Below are 17,821 nucleotides of genomic sequence, written 5' to 3'. Positions count from 1 at the left end.
GGTAGATTACGAGAAATCCTTGGCAAAAGATGCTAAGAAAAACAGCAAGGATTTCTTTACTTATATAAACTCTAAAAGGAAGGGGATGAATCTGATTGGTCCACTTGACATCGATGGTTTGACTGTTGATGATCCTGCTCAGATAGCAAACAAACTGAATGAGTATTTTGCATGAGGAATTATTAAGGTTTGAAAATGGCAGAAAGTTATCAAATTGTAGCAGGGTACTTAATGATTTTGTAATAACTGAGAGCAAAGTGGAGGAGAAATTGTTGAAGTTAAACATAAGAAAAGCACCTGGGGTGAATGGGATCTATCCAGTTATATGAAAGGAGGCGGCAAAGCAACTAAGCAAACCCTTAGCCATAATTATGAGAGCATCCTTGGACTCGGGAGGTTCCCACGGACTGGAGATGTATCCCCAATTCACAAAGGGGGATCGAAGGGTGACACGAGTAATTACAGACCAATTAGTTCAACTTCTGTTCCGGGTAAAATAATGGAGTCACTGGTTAAAGGTGCATTGCAGGATCATCTAGACAAGACTGCAGCAATAATTCAGACACAGTATGGGTTTGTTAAGGGAAAGTCTTGTCTGACAGATTTTATAGGATATTATGATGTGGTTAGAAAGGAACTGGATGCAAAAAATAATTTTGATATCATATATTTGGATTTCAGGAAAGCTTTTGACACTGTTGTTCATGGAAGACTATTGTACAAATTGGAGCAGAATGGTATTAAGTGTAAGTTGCTACAATGGATAAAAGGATGGTTAAGTGGGAGAAGACAGAGGGTGGTAATCAGTGGGTGCTGCTCTTCGTGGACTAATGTTATTAGTGGAGTCCCACAGGGTTCTGTGTTGGGTCCACTGTTGTTTTGTATATTTATCAATGATATTGATGAAGGTATATCAGGCTTAATGTCGAAGTTTGCAGATGATACAAAGGTTGGCAGCGTTGTTAATGACAGAAATGGCAGTGTGCTACTGCAACAGGCTCTAGATAATTTGGGCAGATGGCTAAGAAGTGGTAACTGAAGTTTAACCTTGAGAAATGCAAAGTACTGCATATGGGTAGAAGTAACCCCAGAGAAATGTACCAACTGTGTGGTACTACACTTAAGGTAGTAGAAAATGAAAAAGACCTGGGAGTAATTGTGCAGTCAGATATGAAGTTTTCTGAGCAGTGCAGACAGGCTGCCAGGCCAGGTCATGGGGTTTTGTCAATGATATATAGGAATTTTGCTGGCAGGGAAAAGGAGGTGATTGTCCCTCTGTATAAGGCAATGGTCAGGCCACGCCTGGGTACTGCGTGCAGGTCTGGAGGCCTCATTTTAGGAAGGACGTAGATTTGCTTGACCGTGTACAGAGAAGGGCAATAAGATTGGTGAGGGGAATGAAGGAATCCTCTTACCAAGGGAGGCTTAAGTTCTGCAAATTGCAGTGGCTGAAGACTAGGCACCTGTGTTGTTCAGATTATGAATCTAAGGGGGCATAAATTCAAATTAAGAAAAGACAGATGTGCGCAAATCTGCCTTTAACCAGCGGGTGGTTAATTGCTGGAACAAACTTCCATCTGTCGTTGTGGAAATTGATAGGTTGAATAAATATAAGGAGGAACTGGACAGGCATTTGGAGGGAATGATGTGATTTTTTTTTTTTTGGCTGATGCTGCATAAGCTCATACACTTGTTTAACAATTAATAAGCAATTAATAACAAAGAACACATATCGTGTTCTTTGTTATTAATTGTTTATCATTTTTACTGTTTTAAATTTTACAACCAAAAAAAAAAAAAAGTCAGTGAACAGAAATATCAATTAGTTAGTACAGACAGTATGTACATATTACAGTACGTATTAATTAAGCTATATATGTAAGCGTAAATTTATTTTTATTTTGCTAACTGGAAAATATTCTTCCAATTTTCATGTATCATTTAACTTTGTTAATTGGTAAGGTAATAAAGTTAAATTTGTGTTTTATATCTTTAAAGTGGGGGTCCACTGTATTTTGTTGGGAGATCCCTGGGTTAGGTTCTGCGCTATTGAACTTGTGCTTGTTTGAGACCATAAAAAAACTAACTTAAGTCATGAACTGCACGCTTAAAGAGAGCAGGAGGTACACGATATCTAGATGCTGCAGAAGAGATGGTGCTTAGCAGCAATGAAGAGGAAGAAAATTAAATGAACATACATTATCTGACATATAAGTATCACAGTTTGTAAGATGAGACGTTTGTTCAGTTATTGCTATTTAAGTTACTACTATTATAAAATTATTAAAAAGTAAATATTATAATATTAAATAATAAGTTAAATTATAATGTAATTTAAATTATAAATTAAATATTAAAAGTTAAAATATTAAGTTATTACTAATATAAAAATTAAGTTTCCAATAGTTACAAAAAAAATCGTGTATTTTATTTTATTTATTTTTTTGCTTTTGGAATGTAACCCCCCCCTTTTTGTACTGGTTTTTAATCCCATATGACACAGTTTCACATTACACGAGATTTTGTAGGAACCAAACTACTGTGTTTTCCGCAGACCGGGCTAGCCGGGTAGGTAAAGTGCCTGCCTGGCAACCCAAAGGTCGCGAGTTTGAATCCCGCCTCGGGCTTGGATATTACGATGGTGCCGTACTCTCCGATTGGACCTCACGGCCACAATACACGAAGGAAGCAGGAAAAAATTGGTTCCTTCGTGTATTGCTCATGTCATACGATAAAAAAAAAAAAAAACTGTTATAGAAGGGTTACCTGTACTTCATGTGCATGAACTATTTAGAATTAATAATTCTTTTTTTTTTTTTTTTTTTTTTGTCCTAGATGTTCTGATCTTTACCCAAATTACAAAGGAGAGTTTTGCAAAAACAAAATCGACCAGTTTCAGGTATTGAACAATTTATGCCTGGGCATAATTTTTTATTCAAATAACTTTAGCATTTATTCACTTTAATTGTAAACTTATAATGGTACTATGCCATGCCATTATGTGTTATACACAAGAAAGGTTAGTCAGTTTATTTATCTACGATTATAAATTTGTCATGGGTGAAAACATGACTTATTGGCTTATTTTCCCTTTTCAGTTGCACTTTCAAGTACACTTGGTCATTGACTTATCACCTATGCGACTTACGACTGGCCGCACTTACGACCACAAAAAAAAAAAAAATAAATAATAAATAAATGAATAATAAATCAGGAAGTCACTACTGAGGACACCCATAACCCAGGTGAGGAGGCACATCGATGACGGGAGGCCTGAGGACAGCACCAGGCACATACACTCAGTCGCTCTCTCTCACATACACCCAGTCGCTTTCAAGCATCTGTTGCGTGTGGTGTATTAATTAAAATTCTACTGAAATACCCATAAAATGTTTAGTAAAAGAAAAATGCCTTCATCTACATATACGCCAGCTAAGAAGTCAAGGAAAACTATTGATTTAGAGTGTAAAATGAAAATTATCCAGCAGTATGAAGGCGGAAAGAAAGTGAATACGATAGCACGTGACTTGAAGTTATCACATTCCATGCACGGTATCGATGATACTTAAGGACAAAGAAAGAATTCGGGAAGCTGTGAAAGGTTCTGCACCTATTAAGTCTACAATTTTAACCAAACAACGACAGGAACCCATCCATGAAATGGAGAAATTGTTGTTTATGTGGATGGAAGATTTAATACAAAAAAATACACCCATGAGCCTTCACACAGTGCAAGCAAAGGCTAGAAGTTTGTTTCAGAGTTTAAAATCACGCACCGGAGACGATTACACAGAAGATTTTCAGGCTAGTACTGGGTGGTTTAAGCATTTTAAAAAAAAGATTTGCTTTGCATAATGTCTCTATAAATAAACATCTCCTACCCAAGAACATGACCCTGACGATGCACAACCCAGCACAAGCAAAGATTAAAAATTGATTTTGTAAATTTCATTTGTATTAATTTTTACATTAATTCTAGTTTGTATTTTTGTGTTTACAGTACATTAAGTACAGTATTATTTTTCACATTATGTACAATATAATTATAGATTGCAGTTTTGTTTTTTATAAACAGTATGAATAATAAACCAATTAAAATGTAGAGAACGTTTGAATTTAACCTCAGAGAGAGAGAGAGAAAGAGAGAGAGAGGGAGGGAGAGAGCGAGCGAGCCTAGGCGTAGAAACGAAGGTATGTACAGTATCGCTAAGTAAAAGATAAAAACATTACTGTATTTAAAATGAAAAATAAAAGATGATAAAAATAAATTATAAAGATGATAAAAAAAAATTAGAAAGGTTAAAAAATACTGTTAATAAATATAAAAATAAAAGATGATAAAAATAAATTATAAAGATGATAAAAAGATTAGAAAGGTTAAAAAATACTGTTAATAAATATATGGCCGACATACGACCAGATCGACTTACGACCTGTCAGTCAGAACAGAAGTCGGTCGTAAGTCGACGACCAACTGTACTATTAATATGTTACAACTCTATTTATAATGATTGGATTTTCATGAAATTTTAAGGCCCATTTACACAATTTTTCCCCTCATTTCAAGCTTCATGCAGATTGATCGTCTAAATGCAAGAAATGGAGTGAAGTGGAATGACCCATGTTGTGAAGCTTGATGGTTCGACCTGATCGCTTCAGGTGTCATGCCAAATGGCCGTGTAAACAAACATATTAGTTCATGTCGCATTTTTGCTCCTTGATTCTCTAGTTAATAATTCAGAGGTTTCTCTGTTTGTGTTGTGCCAACTATGGCGCCTCCGTAGCCAGGTGGGAAGGAGCAGCAGTGCGTAGCACATGCTTCTTGATTAGACCGGGGTTCGAACCCGTCACCACCAAATACGGAGGATGCGGAAAGGTCAGGGAATGATCACCGCATATCCCGGAGCAATATGGCCTTAGTTGCTAATGCTCCTAAAAACCAAAACAACAAACAACAAAAGTTGTGCCAACATTAAAATGAGTAATGAGAAGGAATTTCTGGAAGATTTCATAGACATTTATACAAATAATCCATCTTTGTGAAAGATTGTTTGTTATTTGGATTTTAGGAGCATTAGCAACTAAGGCCATATTGCTCTGAGATATGCGGTGGTCATTCCCTGACCTTTCCGCATCCTCCGTATTTGGTGGTGACGGGCTCGAACCCTGGTCTAATCAAGAAGCATGTGCTACGCACTGCTGCTCCTTCCCACCTGGCTACGGAGGCGCCTTTGTGAAAGAAAAAAGATAATAATTATTACAATCTTGATAAGAAAAATACAGCATACAGTCAGTCCTCGTATAACACGTGTTTACACTACACGAATTCGATCATACACGATTTATAAATAGGGGAACGATATCTTATATAACACGAACCAAATTCGCTTATACACAATTCGCCTTTGTGTTTACAAGAAATGGCAGTCGAACGTGGAATCACCCCAACTGAACGCAACACGATAGGAATGAAGAGAAGATTCTGAAAATGTATTTATGTTTTTCATATCAGTGAAGGGGAAACACGTTTCACCATAATAATGTAAAAACCAACACAATTCCAGCTATCGGTATAATCGCAAATGCAATTAGATCGAGTTTACTACCAGTTTATAACAGATTGCACTAGCAGAAACGCAAATGGAAATTGTTTTTATTGTTTTATGGTAGTAACCCTTAGAAATGTGCTTTAGTAAAATGTGAGGTATTAATAGGTATCTCTGCCTTTACGGTATTGTTTATTCAGTTGCTACACGTGCGCAGCTTTGTTTATGTATATGAAGCTTGCCTCCTCGTTTTGTAATTGTGCTTTATTCCCTAAAAATGAGTAAAATACTTAAAAGGTATGAAAAGGAAGCGTCCTGGTGAAGACACTGCAGATTCAGAGAGAAAAAGAAAAGCAATATCGATAAACAGAGGCGGACTGGATCAAAAATTCTTACCCAGGAAAATTTATAGTGGCCTCACACTATGGTTTATGGCCAAAATCACACCGGATTCTGGCCCACCGGGGTTTCCCCGGTAAGGCTTATGGCCAGTCCGCCTCTGTCGATAGAGAAAAAATATGAAATTGTGAAACGCTTTGAGCAAAATGAAAGACCGTGTGATATTGCACATGCTACAGACCTAAATGAGGCAATGCCGAGAATTACAAAGAATGCAGAGAAAATAGAAACAACTTTCATAGCAGGAACAACTCAAAGTGTAATTAAAATCCATTGGATTAAGACACAAAGAATTGGAAGAGATGGAACGGCTGTCATCTGTTTCGATAGAAAATCAAACAAAAAACAAGTTTGCTTACGATAGAAGCAAAAGCATTAGCAATATTTTATTACGTTATAGTCGTAATAAAATACTTACGTATTTTATTACGATTATTTATTGTGTTTGGTAATGTTTTGGTTACAAATGTGTGTTCAATCGTGGGTGTTCGGCACCTAACCCTATTTTTCCCATAGGGTCTGTAGTTTGTATTGCACAATTTTGCATTGCACGAGGGTTTCTAGGAACACAACTATCGTGCTATACGAGGACTGACTGTATAATCTTTTGTTAGAGAAGCTTAAAATGGTGCAATCAAATGCCACAAAGGAAATGGTGACATGAAAAATCAACAGTTTATGGTCATCTTACCATAAAGAGCATACAGTAGTTCAGTCTTAAAAATCAGATGCTGGAACCAGTGAAATATAAGAACCTATTAATACTAATACTAATTTTGATGTTTTTGAAATTGGGAGATCAATTTCCTTTTGAATCTGCAACTTTTGTTCTGGAGGTGTGAATTTTTTTTTTTTTACTTTATTTTTTTGTTGGTCAGTGTAGTTAATAAAATTGAAGATTGTTGTTTTGACATCCTTCTCTTCAGGCCACAAATGAAATTTGTGTGTCTTTATGAAATTTTAGTTGTTTCATGTAAAATAAATTTATTTTATTTGAAAGAAATTTTACTTCATTTTTCTATTTTGTGTGCTTTTCTTTTTACAGCCCTTTGTAATATGGTGAATAATATATGTCCACCTGTATATCTGTATGTAATATAATACTTATTCCAAATATGTTTCTGTATTAATTCTAGATTCCTGAAGACCATTTAGATGGAGTGGATGTATATAATTACTCAAGTTCTGTTCCAGTGAAATCTATACCAGCTGGAAAAGGAATCAATAATACAGATTTTGTTTTTTATATGACTTCATTATATTCTGAATGGTGTCATATTAAGGTAATCTTTAAAATATATCTGCTATTGCTAAAGAAGTTTTTTCAGTTATATCATGTCTAAATTCAAAATTAAATATGAATTTTTATTGTCAGATTACATTTCCATACTGCAGTTTACAGTTATCCTATTTGAGTGCCATATAGCTCTATAGAGAAAAATATGCATTATCTGATTATTTGAAAAATGCAGGTAATTTTTATGTGCACAATTGTGTGTTTTATGTGAACACAATTGAGGATTAGTGTTTAATTTACAACCACTAGCTTTGTATTTGATTTTGGCCAAGAATTTGGAATTGATAAAAATAAAATAAGGATTGGATTGGCTTGTCAAAAATATTTTTTTTATGTTCTTGCATTACCACCGTTTTTGATAGTAAGATATCAATCGAGTTGTGGTCATGTGTGAAAATGGTTGCTATGTAGGAAGAGATGCAACGTGCTGCCAGTTTCTGAGCCAAAAATATTAAACATGCTGAGATTCATTATCAGTTTATAGACTGTTTATATTGAGAATGCCATGGAACCCACTACAATTAAAAAAATAAAGGCTGAAAGATGCTGGAAGAGACCATTTTCAGTTTAATTGAGTGATTCTTCTGCATGATAGCATGTATTCCTCCCTTCCCCCCCAGATGAACAAAATACCTTCTGTGATTTAAAGTGGGAATCTTTGCCTTACTCACCATACATCACTGAGTAAGGCAAAGATTCATACTGGCACAGTCAGTTATCATACACTGGTTGATATCACAGGGCACAATCTTCTGTTATGTAAATGTATAAATAATGTTTGTGCTAAGACAAATGCTTGTGTTGGGAACTGTATTGAAAAGAGCAAACTTCCATCTGGTGTTGTGGAAGTAAGTGGTTTGAATAAATTTAAAACAAATTATTAGACTAAGTATTCAAATTATTGTAAAATTATTAGGCAAATAAATTTAAAACTAATTAAATGATGTTTTTTTTTTTTTTGCTAATGCTGTATAAACTTGCTTCCTTTCATCATTTGACAATACTAATACAGGTGTAAGCATGCTATATTATATTATGCTAGTTGTATTACAGTGAAGCAATGAAAATATAGTTAGAAACCACAAGGTGACACTACTGCCCCTCATGGGTGGCACAGATGATAGAATCACTTCCTCCTCACACTCGGTGAAAACGACCTGAGTTCAAATCCTGTTGGTGACGCGAGGAATTTTTATGGGCCTTTTTCACAATGTGGCCGAGTTAGTTGGTCTCAAGCAAGGGTAGCACAGTTTTTCCCTCCCAGAAACTCTGGTTTCTTGCCCAGCAAACAGGCAGATCAACCACAGAACACACAATTTACAGACATAATATATTTGATAGTATGAATCAGAGCCGTAATGCTCAATACTTTCTATGTTGATATTAATATTTGTAAAATAATAAAGAGGAGTATACCTCAATATAATACGTAGAACACTTCCGTATGATATTCTCCAGAAATTAAAATGAAAAAAATCAAAAAACTTACATTAGAGTAACAGATAATTAAAAACCAATTTAACACAATTTAAAAATATTAAAAGAATCCAACGAAAATATTCAAAACGATTTTCCTTACTGAAGCTGACAATGCTTTTCGACCGTATGTCATGATCACAGGAATGAAAGTTACTGAATAGGGTTGAACATGAAACTTAAATAGTGATTATTTGTCTTTGCGCATGCGCGTAAAGGTCCACGCATCGGAGATCAAATATGGCCGACGAACATTAACAGAATTCTCGTGTAATTTAATTTTTCTGCAATTAATAGTTGCGTATAATTACGTTGGACATTAAGTATTTTGGCCTCGTTAAATAAAAAATTATGTTTTTCGTTAATGGCATGAAGGGCTAATTCTGACGCTGCTGAATGAGAAGCACGAACTGAGGCTTCATGTTTATTTACATGAATATTCAGAAAAAAACGCATCGAACCTTGGTAAGACGAGTTGCAATCACTGCAAGAAATGTTGTATACCAGGTCATTAATTTGTGAACGTGGAAAAAACCGAGCGATTGTTCAGTATAGTGTGTAATTTCCATATTGACCTGGCCACAATTTTAAATTCGGTATTTGTAAAGAATCTGTTAATCTAGATGTTACCTCGTTATATACGAATGTAAACGTTGAATACACAGTATTATTTGGGATATGTTAAATAATAACTCGATACTGATTAATTATACGAAGCTACCTATTAAGGAAATTTTTCGCTTAATTAAACTGTTTGTTGAGGCCAACTATATCACCTTTCGAGACGAGGTGTACAAACAAATTTTTGGATTGCCAGTGGGTTCGAGCCTGAGCGGCTTAATGTCAGAGATCTATCTCTCAACGATTGAGCATATACATTTGACACCTTTTCAACCCCATATCACATACTATGGGAAGTATTTAGACGATGTTCTAGTTATTACTGATAGTAGTACTATCCAAGACATTTTACATTTGTTTAATAATATTCATTCTATACTCAAATTTACATTGGTAAGGGAGGATACGGATACTTTAGAAAGTCATTAAACTTTCTAAATTTCACGCTTACTCTGGACTCGAATAAAATCCAATTTAGCATCTATTGAAAACCTACAAACACCGGTATGCTTCTACATTATAATAGCTATCACCTGTTCACCTACAAAAGATCGATTATCTTTAATCAATTTCTAAATGCCTATAAATATTCAACGACGGAATCTGCTTTGGGCTCAGAAATACAAATATTAACTAGCAGGTTCTTAAATGTGGGTTACCTACAATAAACTTGCTACAATAAACTGAATTAGGGTACAGGCTAAGAATAGGATACAAAATACTACACCAACCAACAATAGTAATATCAAAAAATACTTTATTTCTGTCTCATATGTTGAACAGTGGCACAAACAGCTTAAGACAAAAACTATAACTTATCATTACTTCTCTGAATGCATGTTCAATAACGTATTCAGCAAACTTCATTCCCTGCTGGTGATGCAGATACGCAACACTTTTGTGTATTTAAAAAAGACACTTGATTCCTAAAAATGCTTACTGAAGAATGATATCAAATCAAAATCTATAAAAAATATTATAAGTTACGTAATATATACCTAAAGGCATATAGCAACTGAAGGCCCTTATAAATATAGGTGGCAGTGAATGTGTTAAGCATATTCTTTTTTTGCTGCTTTTTTTGTAGCAGTTTTTCTGTCTGGTCCTGTAATATAAAGCTTAAGTTTGTGTAATGTGTCAGAAAAATATAGTTATTGTTATTAGTTGTATAGTGGAATGTTGTAAATGTAACTCATATATTGGATGGATTTGACCCCATGAATTAGATAGTTCTTTCTAGAATAAGAAGATTAATACTGGATTTTAGATCACATTGTTATTTTTTAGATTAGATTCAAAGTATCAATTTTCACAGTATCAAATTTCATCCATTTATATTTGACTAGGAAAAAAAAAAAAAAAAACTCCAATGATTGTTCATTTGTAACAGCATATTTATAATATTCTAAGGAGGAGTTGTGTGCAACTTTTACTGGTCACAGAATTAAGCATTGTTTTTGTAAAGAAATTAAAAGTTTAATTTTTAAACAACTGTTACGTAATTCAACATATTGGGACCTTAATGCAGTCAACTTGTATTATACATTATTATTATTTTAATGGTCCATGGGTGTAACCCAAATTGTATTGTGTCTGTAGAAGTGTGTGTTCACAGGATGATTTGTGTGGGGTGCAAGATGAAAAACCAGAATAACTCACAGGGGAATAAACTCTACTCCCTCCACTTGAGATAGGCGCCTCCGTAGCCAGGTGGGAAGGAGCAGCAGTGCGTAGGCACTGCTGCTCCTTGATTAGGCCGGGATTCGAGCCCGTCACCACCAAATACGGAGGATGCGGAAAGTTCAGGGAATGACCACCGCATATTCCCGGAGCAATATGGCCTTAGTTGCTAATGCTCCTAAAAAACCAAACAACAACAACCACTTGAGATTGGCTAAACTACAGCCTTGATTGAAGAAGACTTGAGAAATTCCTCCAGTCTTTAACAGGACTCATCCAGACCTCTCCAAAGGAGTGACAAAGTAGTGAAACTACTGTACTGTTATGGAAGACATTATTATTAAAACATTATTAAACCTATTTTTAAATGTGTTTGTCTTTAAGTTTTGCATCCACAAAGGTAAAATTTCTGTTACTGTAATATTGCAAAAGATATATGCTTAACTATTGCTTTATGCAGTGGGATAAGCATTCCTGTTTGTCCTTGCTGGCTGAGTTCCTGTATATCACTGACAGAACCTCACGAACTTTTCTAGCAGTCATTTTTATTCATATCAGTTGAAACCTGTTGGCTACAACGTGCATATAATTAAAATGGTGTACTGATTCATTTACAAAGATATCATTTGAAAAGTCTTAATCAGGAATCAAGTTTATGATATTAACCAGAACTTAAATTAAGTTTTAATTGCATAATTGAATAAACACTAATTAAATTTGAGAAGGACATTATGTGGTGTACTTTTAAGTAAGAAAGTTTAATAAAAGACACTTTACTGTATGTGAAGCTCGAATTAGTTTATGCGAAAAGGACAAATTGATGACAGTTCCTGTAACTAAATAAATAGAAATGATAAATATAAAATAAAAATAATAAATCAAGACAGAGTTTTAGTTATTGTGACTGTTTGGGTGTAGTTGTATAAATTTGTCCCTTTCATACAAATGAACTAATTAAACACTTTGTGTGGTAAACTGTCTTAAAAAAATTAAACTTTCTTACTAAAAATGGACTTCTCATGAAGTTGTGTAATTGGACTGTTTACTTATTGTGTAATTGGGCTGTTTGCTTATTGTATGGCAACAGATCTCAAGAGTATTACAAGCAGTTTTCAATAATGAGTGGAACTGCCTGGATAAGTGAATTTTAGTGTTGTTGTTTCTTGGTGTATATAATCTTGACTGGATATATTTTTTTCTTATTTTTTTGACAATTTTTTTTCTTTTGACAAAAATAAGTTGAAGGTAAGTGATTAAAATGATAGATATAAATGAGGAAGCATATTACTGGGAATAAGTTATGCATTAAATAAGTTAATCACTGAATATTTTATGATGCCAGCATAATAAGCTTCCTGGCTGAATGGTGAGATATATCCTGTTTTGTTTATTTGTTTAGTTATCGTAAGCTAATCAGTTTGGTATTATCTATAATGCATGCTATTTTTCAACAGGATGTATTTGCCTACTCTTCCTTTTGCCACTTAGACCAAAATAACCGTCCAGTATCAGGATTAATTAATTTTTGTCCCTATCATATGAGGAGGATAAAATATACTGAACAAAAGAGCTTATATGTAGGTATTTTTAAAATTAGCATTGTTGATGGTATTTAATTAAAAATTTTAAGTAAAAAACAAATTTTATGTAATTGGCTAAACAGCACACCATACAAAATTTGTTTCATTGTCATTATTAGTAGAGATATTGATCATGAGTACATTTATTTATTTATTTTTTTTGTTTTTGTAAGTAAAAAAGAAGAGAATACAGTTGAAGGCCAGATTGCAAGTTTTAGCAATAAGTGGATTTTCTATCATGACCTACTAGACTACTATAGGTACTCTAAAACTAATGATCAGCTGAGAGTTGGGAAGTTAGAAAAAATATATATATTGACATTGGTTCTGAATTCCTGTAGGTTGTAATTTTCAGAAAATACTTATGAAGAAACTTATAAGGAAAATTTGTAAATACTTATGAAGAAAAGTTGTTTGAGAGAATGGAAGAAGAAAATTTTCTTTGTAAAATTTGGGGTTCAACTATGAATAGATGCTTAATGGCTGCTGTGTAGAGTGTGTTTAGTGTCAAACGGCACCAAGGTTTCCTCCATCTCCACGTAAAGTACATTGTGAGTGTGAAACAGAACACTGTCAATTCCAGAGGTTTAAAAGTATATGGATTTTGGATATGTATAGTGTACCGTTTTCCTCTGGTCATTTAGCTGCTGGGCCCCTAATGGAAGCCCAGAGTTTAATTCCCATCACTGCCAAAGTTTAATTCACCTCTGGCATTCCCCTCCCTGAATAACTCCTCAAGTGTGAATGTAGATGCAAAATACTCATTTAGTTTCTTAGCTACCTGAGCAGGATCGTCAACAGTTGAACCATCAATATCCAGTGGACCAATCTGATTCATCCCTTTCCTTCTAGAGTTTACATAGGTAAAGAACTCTTTGCTATTTTTCTTTGCATCCTTTGCCAAAGATTTCTCGTAATCTGCCTTTGCCTGCTTAATCTCCTTTGTGACTTGGTTACAGACCATCTTATATCTATCATAGGCTTCCATGTCACCCATTATTTTATATGTATCCCATGCTTTTTTCTTCTCTGCCACATGTCTCATTAGTTCATCTGACATCCCTTTAAGCCTAAACTTTGAACAATATTTCTTAGTTGGCATGTAAAGCCTAGTAGCTTCCAAGATTAATTCTTTGAATGCCTCCCATTTTGAATTTGCTGTTGGTAACATCATCAGTTGGTCCCACTGTATAGAATTTAAATACTGTCTCAGACCACCGTAGTCGCCTTTACAAAAGCAAAAACCCTTCCCTTTACCCCTGATGATAGTTACCTCTTTGAGTAAATCCCACTTGAGCACACTGTTATCACTGCCACCTAGTGGTTCCTTTATCTGCAGATTCTTAATGCATGAAGAATCACTACTGATAATCAGATCAAGAGTATTACTCCCTCTAGTTGCCTCCCGAACATTCTGATGTAGAAAACAATCATCCAATAAATCCACAAAAGCCTTGCTGGTGTGTGAGTGACCAACCCCAAATTCTAGTCAATATCCGGGACGTTAAAATCCCCCATTATAAGACACTGATTTACTGGCCCACTCTATTTCCCTGTACAGTTTTTTATTATACTCATCAGAGTCATTAGGCCTATAAAACACTCCTACTCTCAACTCTGATCTCCCAGTGCTTATGTCACACTAAACTGACTTGATACTGCACTGTCCAGCAATGTCGACTAGCTGCACTTCCTTGGATTTTATGTGTTTCTTAACTAATAGCATAACCCCTCCTCCCTTCCTATCCTGTCTATCCTTCCTACACATTGTACTCCCCAAATTCCAGTTCTGCATTCCTTATATCTGTGTGACACCACGTCTCTGATATCCCAACAATATCTGCCTTTGATGTTTTGGCCAACACCTCAAAATCATCAAATTTATTTACCAAACTCCTAGCATTGGTGTATACGCAAGTATATATGCACCTGTTCCTATTCTTAGCTACTCTAACACAACCCATGTGTTTACTTGTACCACAATGACTCCCAGCAGTCTCTGAAATACCCTGCATCTTGTTTTCCAGGCTGCTGCTCATTCCAATAGAAGCAGTGCAAGAATCACTTTCACCTCTGCCAGTGGCTACTGTTAATCTATTAGTCCCTGTATCCCCCAAGCTAGCAGTTTTCCAACCCACCTAATACTGACTCGATAGCATCAGTAAATATTCTTGCACCCTTTCTATTTAAGTGTATCCCATCCCTGTAGAAGCAGTCTCTCCTGTTAACAAGTACAGATCAGGCTGAAAAAAATTCTACCCCTCGAGCCTTGCACAATCTTTCCAAGGCTGATATTGTAGTTAAAGCAATGATACTTTTGTTACCATGTGCTCATTGCAGGAATGAATGGGGAATAATGGTAGTTGTGCAGAAATGAAATGCTCTCATTTCATGCATAAAAGTCATTGATTTCTTGCTCATATTAGTATTTATAATTTATTTTTTTATTACTACTATTACTATTTCCTAATGCATCTGAGATGTAACACACTGCTTAAACTAACTTGTTAGTTAAGGTATCTTATTATTAGGTTTAAATTATAACAGCAATTAGCGTAACAGTAATAGTCTTCTTGTAACCCACATAACTTGGTGTAGTGGTGCTGAACTGCTTTTATCCCCTGCACAGAATGTTTTGTCAAGTCCATTCAAATGTTCACCTGCTGCATCCATAACCTTTGTCATCAGTGATAAAATGTACACCTACCAAATTTTTTTTTCTTTTAAAATTTGGAAACTGATGAAAGTTAGAGGGAGGATGGCTAAGTTAGGTGAATAAGGAGGATGTTTGATTTGGCTCATTATCAATTATCATGGTGAAAAGAACATGAACTGTGGTGGAGCATGCTGGGATGTAAAGGTTTCTGTGTTTGGGGTTCCAAATTTTTGAGCCCTGAACAAAAGCTGGTCAGATGTGTTGTCTCAAGGGAAAATCTGCATCTATTTAGCATTAGTAGAGGCATATGGTGCAAGAAAGTAAGCTTATGCAGCATCAGCCAAAAAAAAAAAAAAAAAAAAAAAAACCCCTCCCATTTCACCCCTCCATTTGTTCCAAATGCCTGTCCATCTCAGCCTTAAATTTATTTAGGCTGTCAACTTCCACAACTACTACTACTACTACAACAAAAGATGGAAGTCTGTTCCACCAATCAACTGTCTGCTGGCTAAAGGCAAATATCCGGACATCTATTCTACAACTGTCTTTCCTCAATTTGAATCTATGCTCCCTCAGGTTCTTAATCTGAGCAAGAGGAACAATCCTATCAGCATTCAGCTTGCTCAACCCATTCGAGGCCTTATACACCTCAATCAGATCACCTCGCAGGCGACTTCTCTCCAGGCGCTGCAATTTGCAGAACTTAAGCCTTTCTTCATAAGAGCAGCCCTTTGTTCCCCTCACCAATCTTGTTGCCCTTCTTTGTACTAGTTCTAGCAACTCTACATCCTTCATAAAATGAGGCCTCCAGACCTGTACACAGTACTCTTGATGTGGCCTGACCATTGCCTTGTATAACGGGATAGTCACGTCCCTGTCCCTGCTAGCAAAATTCCTATATATTATTGATAAGACTCCATGACCTGCCCTGGTAGATTTATGGCAGATCCAGTGGAATTTGTATACCATTTCACGACAATGGGTGAAACTTTTTTACTTTTCATTTCACAGTCATGAGATAATGTACTTTGGTGATAGTTTGGGCCTTTTGGAGCAAATTAACCAGCACTTCCCCCTCCCCCTTTCCACCCAGAATTCCAAATGATTGATGCCATTTTCTAAGCTGAAGGAATAGCTTACAGAATGCCTTTGAAGCTGAAGGAACAGACTTGGCCTTCTTTCTTGTGATAGCTGGAATGTTTCCATCGTTTAAACAGTGTTTAGTTTCCAGTTGGCAGTGGTGCACCCATCTCATCCATGGGGGCTCACATCTGGTGAGTATGGGCTTAGCACACCCAGGGTCCTGAGCTGGATATCATCATTCTTCATTTTCTTGGTGATTCCCTTCTAATTTTGACTCTCTCTCTCTCTCTCTCTCTCTCTCTCTCTCTCTAAGGGTAACTTGGGAATTTTTTTTTTTTTTTTCCTGGTGCAGCATAAGCCTCAGGCTTCCTTGCACCATATGGTTATTAATAATAATAACATAGAAATTCTTCTGAATCCATCCATGAACCGGTGCAGATTTTCCTTTGACACATTGCCTCTGACCAGCTTTTGTTCAGTGCTCAAAATTTTGAACCTGCACATAGAAACCTTTTCATCCCCACATTTCTTTGTCGCAATTTGATCAGCTGTTGTTTTTGATTAGTCCAGTCTCAGCAGTGTGCTGGGACTGGGCTAATCAAAGGTCTGCATTCACTAATGAATTTATAGACACTAGTGAACTGCTATTTGGAATGATAATGTCAGGAGTCCTCCCTATTCAAGGATCATCTTCAGCTAGCTCTTGACAACACTCAAATTCATATGAAAGGTCAAGGTGCCTGTCATATTAGTATGAATAGCTTGTGGATTGATGCCCTTCTTCTGCAGGTATTTTATTATTGCCCTCACTTCCAACTTTTCCATTTTCATTGCAATAACTCGTCTTTCAGTTCCTGTAAAATGAAAAATCAATTAACCAGAACAAAACTTGGTAGTATAAATATAAACAATTTATTATTATATATTAATTTCATGAGTATATTAAACATTTCTTCCTGGTTAGGCTTAATCCATGGGGCTCCCCACCCCTGCCTTGTATTTTTTGATGCCTGCACATTAAATGCCCTTCCTCCAATTTTTCTTTAATTAATGTAAAACCCTGACTGTTAGTGGGTATTAGGTTAGTTTACTTATTTCATTTTATTGTGACTTATAAGGAGCAAGATTCTGTGGAATTCTGTATTCTATGTTACTAGATATTGCACTCAGCAAATCTAACTGATCCAAAAGAGTCCATGACTCATATACTCATGCTACGGCTTTCAGAAATGTGGATTTCTTTACAGTAATGATAGTGTGAATGAATTTGTTTTCAGTGAAGGGTTGTGACCACACATTGGAATGGCTGTTTCTTCTGGGCATTGAAAGTGATCCCATCTGCTGTATTTCAACCTTCATTCTTTTAATAGTGGAATCCAAAATATTAGTCAAATCTGCAGTTAGAGCAATGATTTTATTATGCGACTTACCCAGAATATTTTCCATTAATTTACAGATTATGCTGCAAGTGATAATCTAAACT

At 35.5% G+C, this 17,821-nt stretch overlaps 1 protein-coding gene across 1 annotated transcript in view; it reads left to right on the top strand.

Annotated features, from left to right (window-relative positions):
* Window positions 1-17,821, top strand: part of LOC150088529 (ciliated left-right organizer metallopeptidase-like) — a 189,946-nt gene that overhangs the window by 33,034 nt on the left and 139,091 nt on the right. The window contains exons 4-6 of the mRNA XM_090370219.1: window positions 2,836-2,899; window positions 7,082-7,228; window positions 12,474-12,596. Of these exons, the coding sequence (XP_090226345.1) occupies window positions 2,836-2,899; window positions 7,082-7,228; window positions 12,474-12,596 (334 nt within the window). The remainder of the gene's footprint in view (window positions 1-2,835; window positions 2,900-7,081; window positions 7,229-12,473; window positions 12,597-17,821) is intronic.

This window comes from Mastigoproctus giganteus, chromosome 3 (assembly GCF_048544385.1).
Source record: "Mastigoproctus giganteus isolate SK-2022 chromosome 3, ASM4854438v1, whole genome shotgun sequence".
NCBI classification, from domain to species: domain Eukaryota; kingdom Metazoa; phylum Arthropoda; class Arachnida; order Uropygi; family Thelyphonidae; genus Mastigoproctus; species Mastigoproctus giganteus.
Note: the sequence above shows the minus strand (reverse complement) of the source record. Positions and strands in the feature narration are given on the sequence as shown.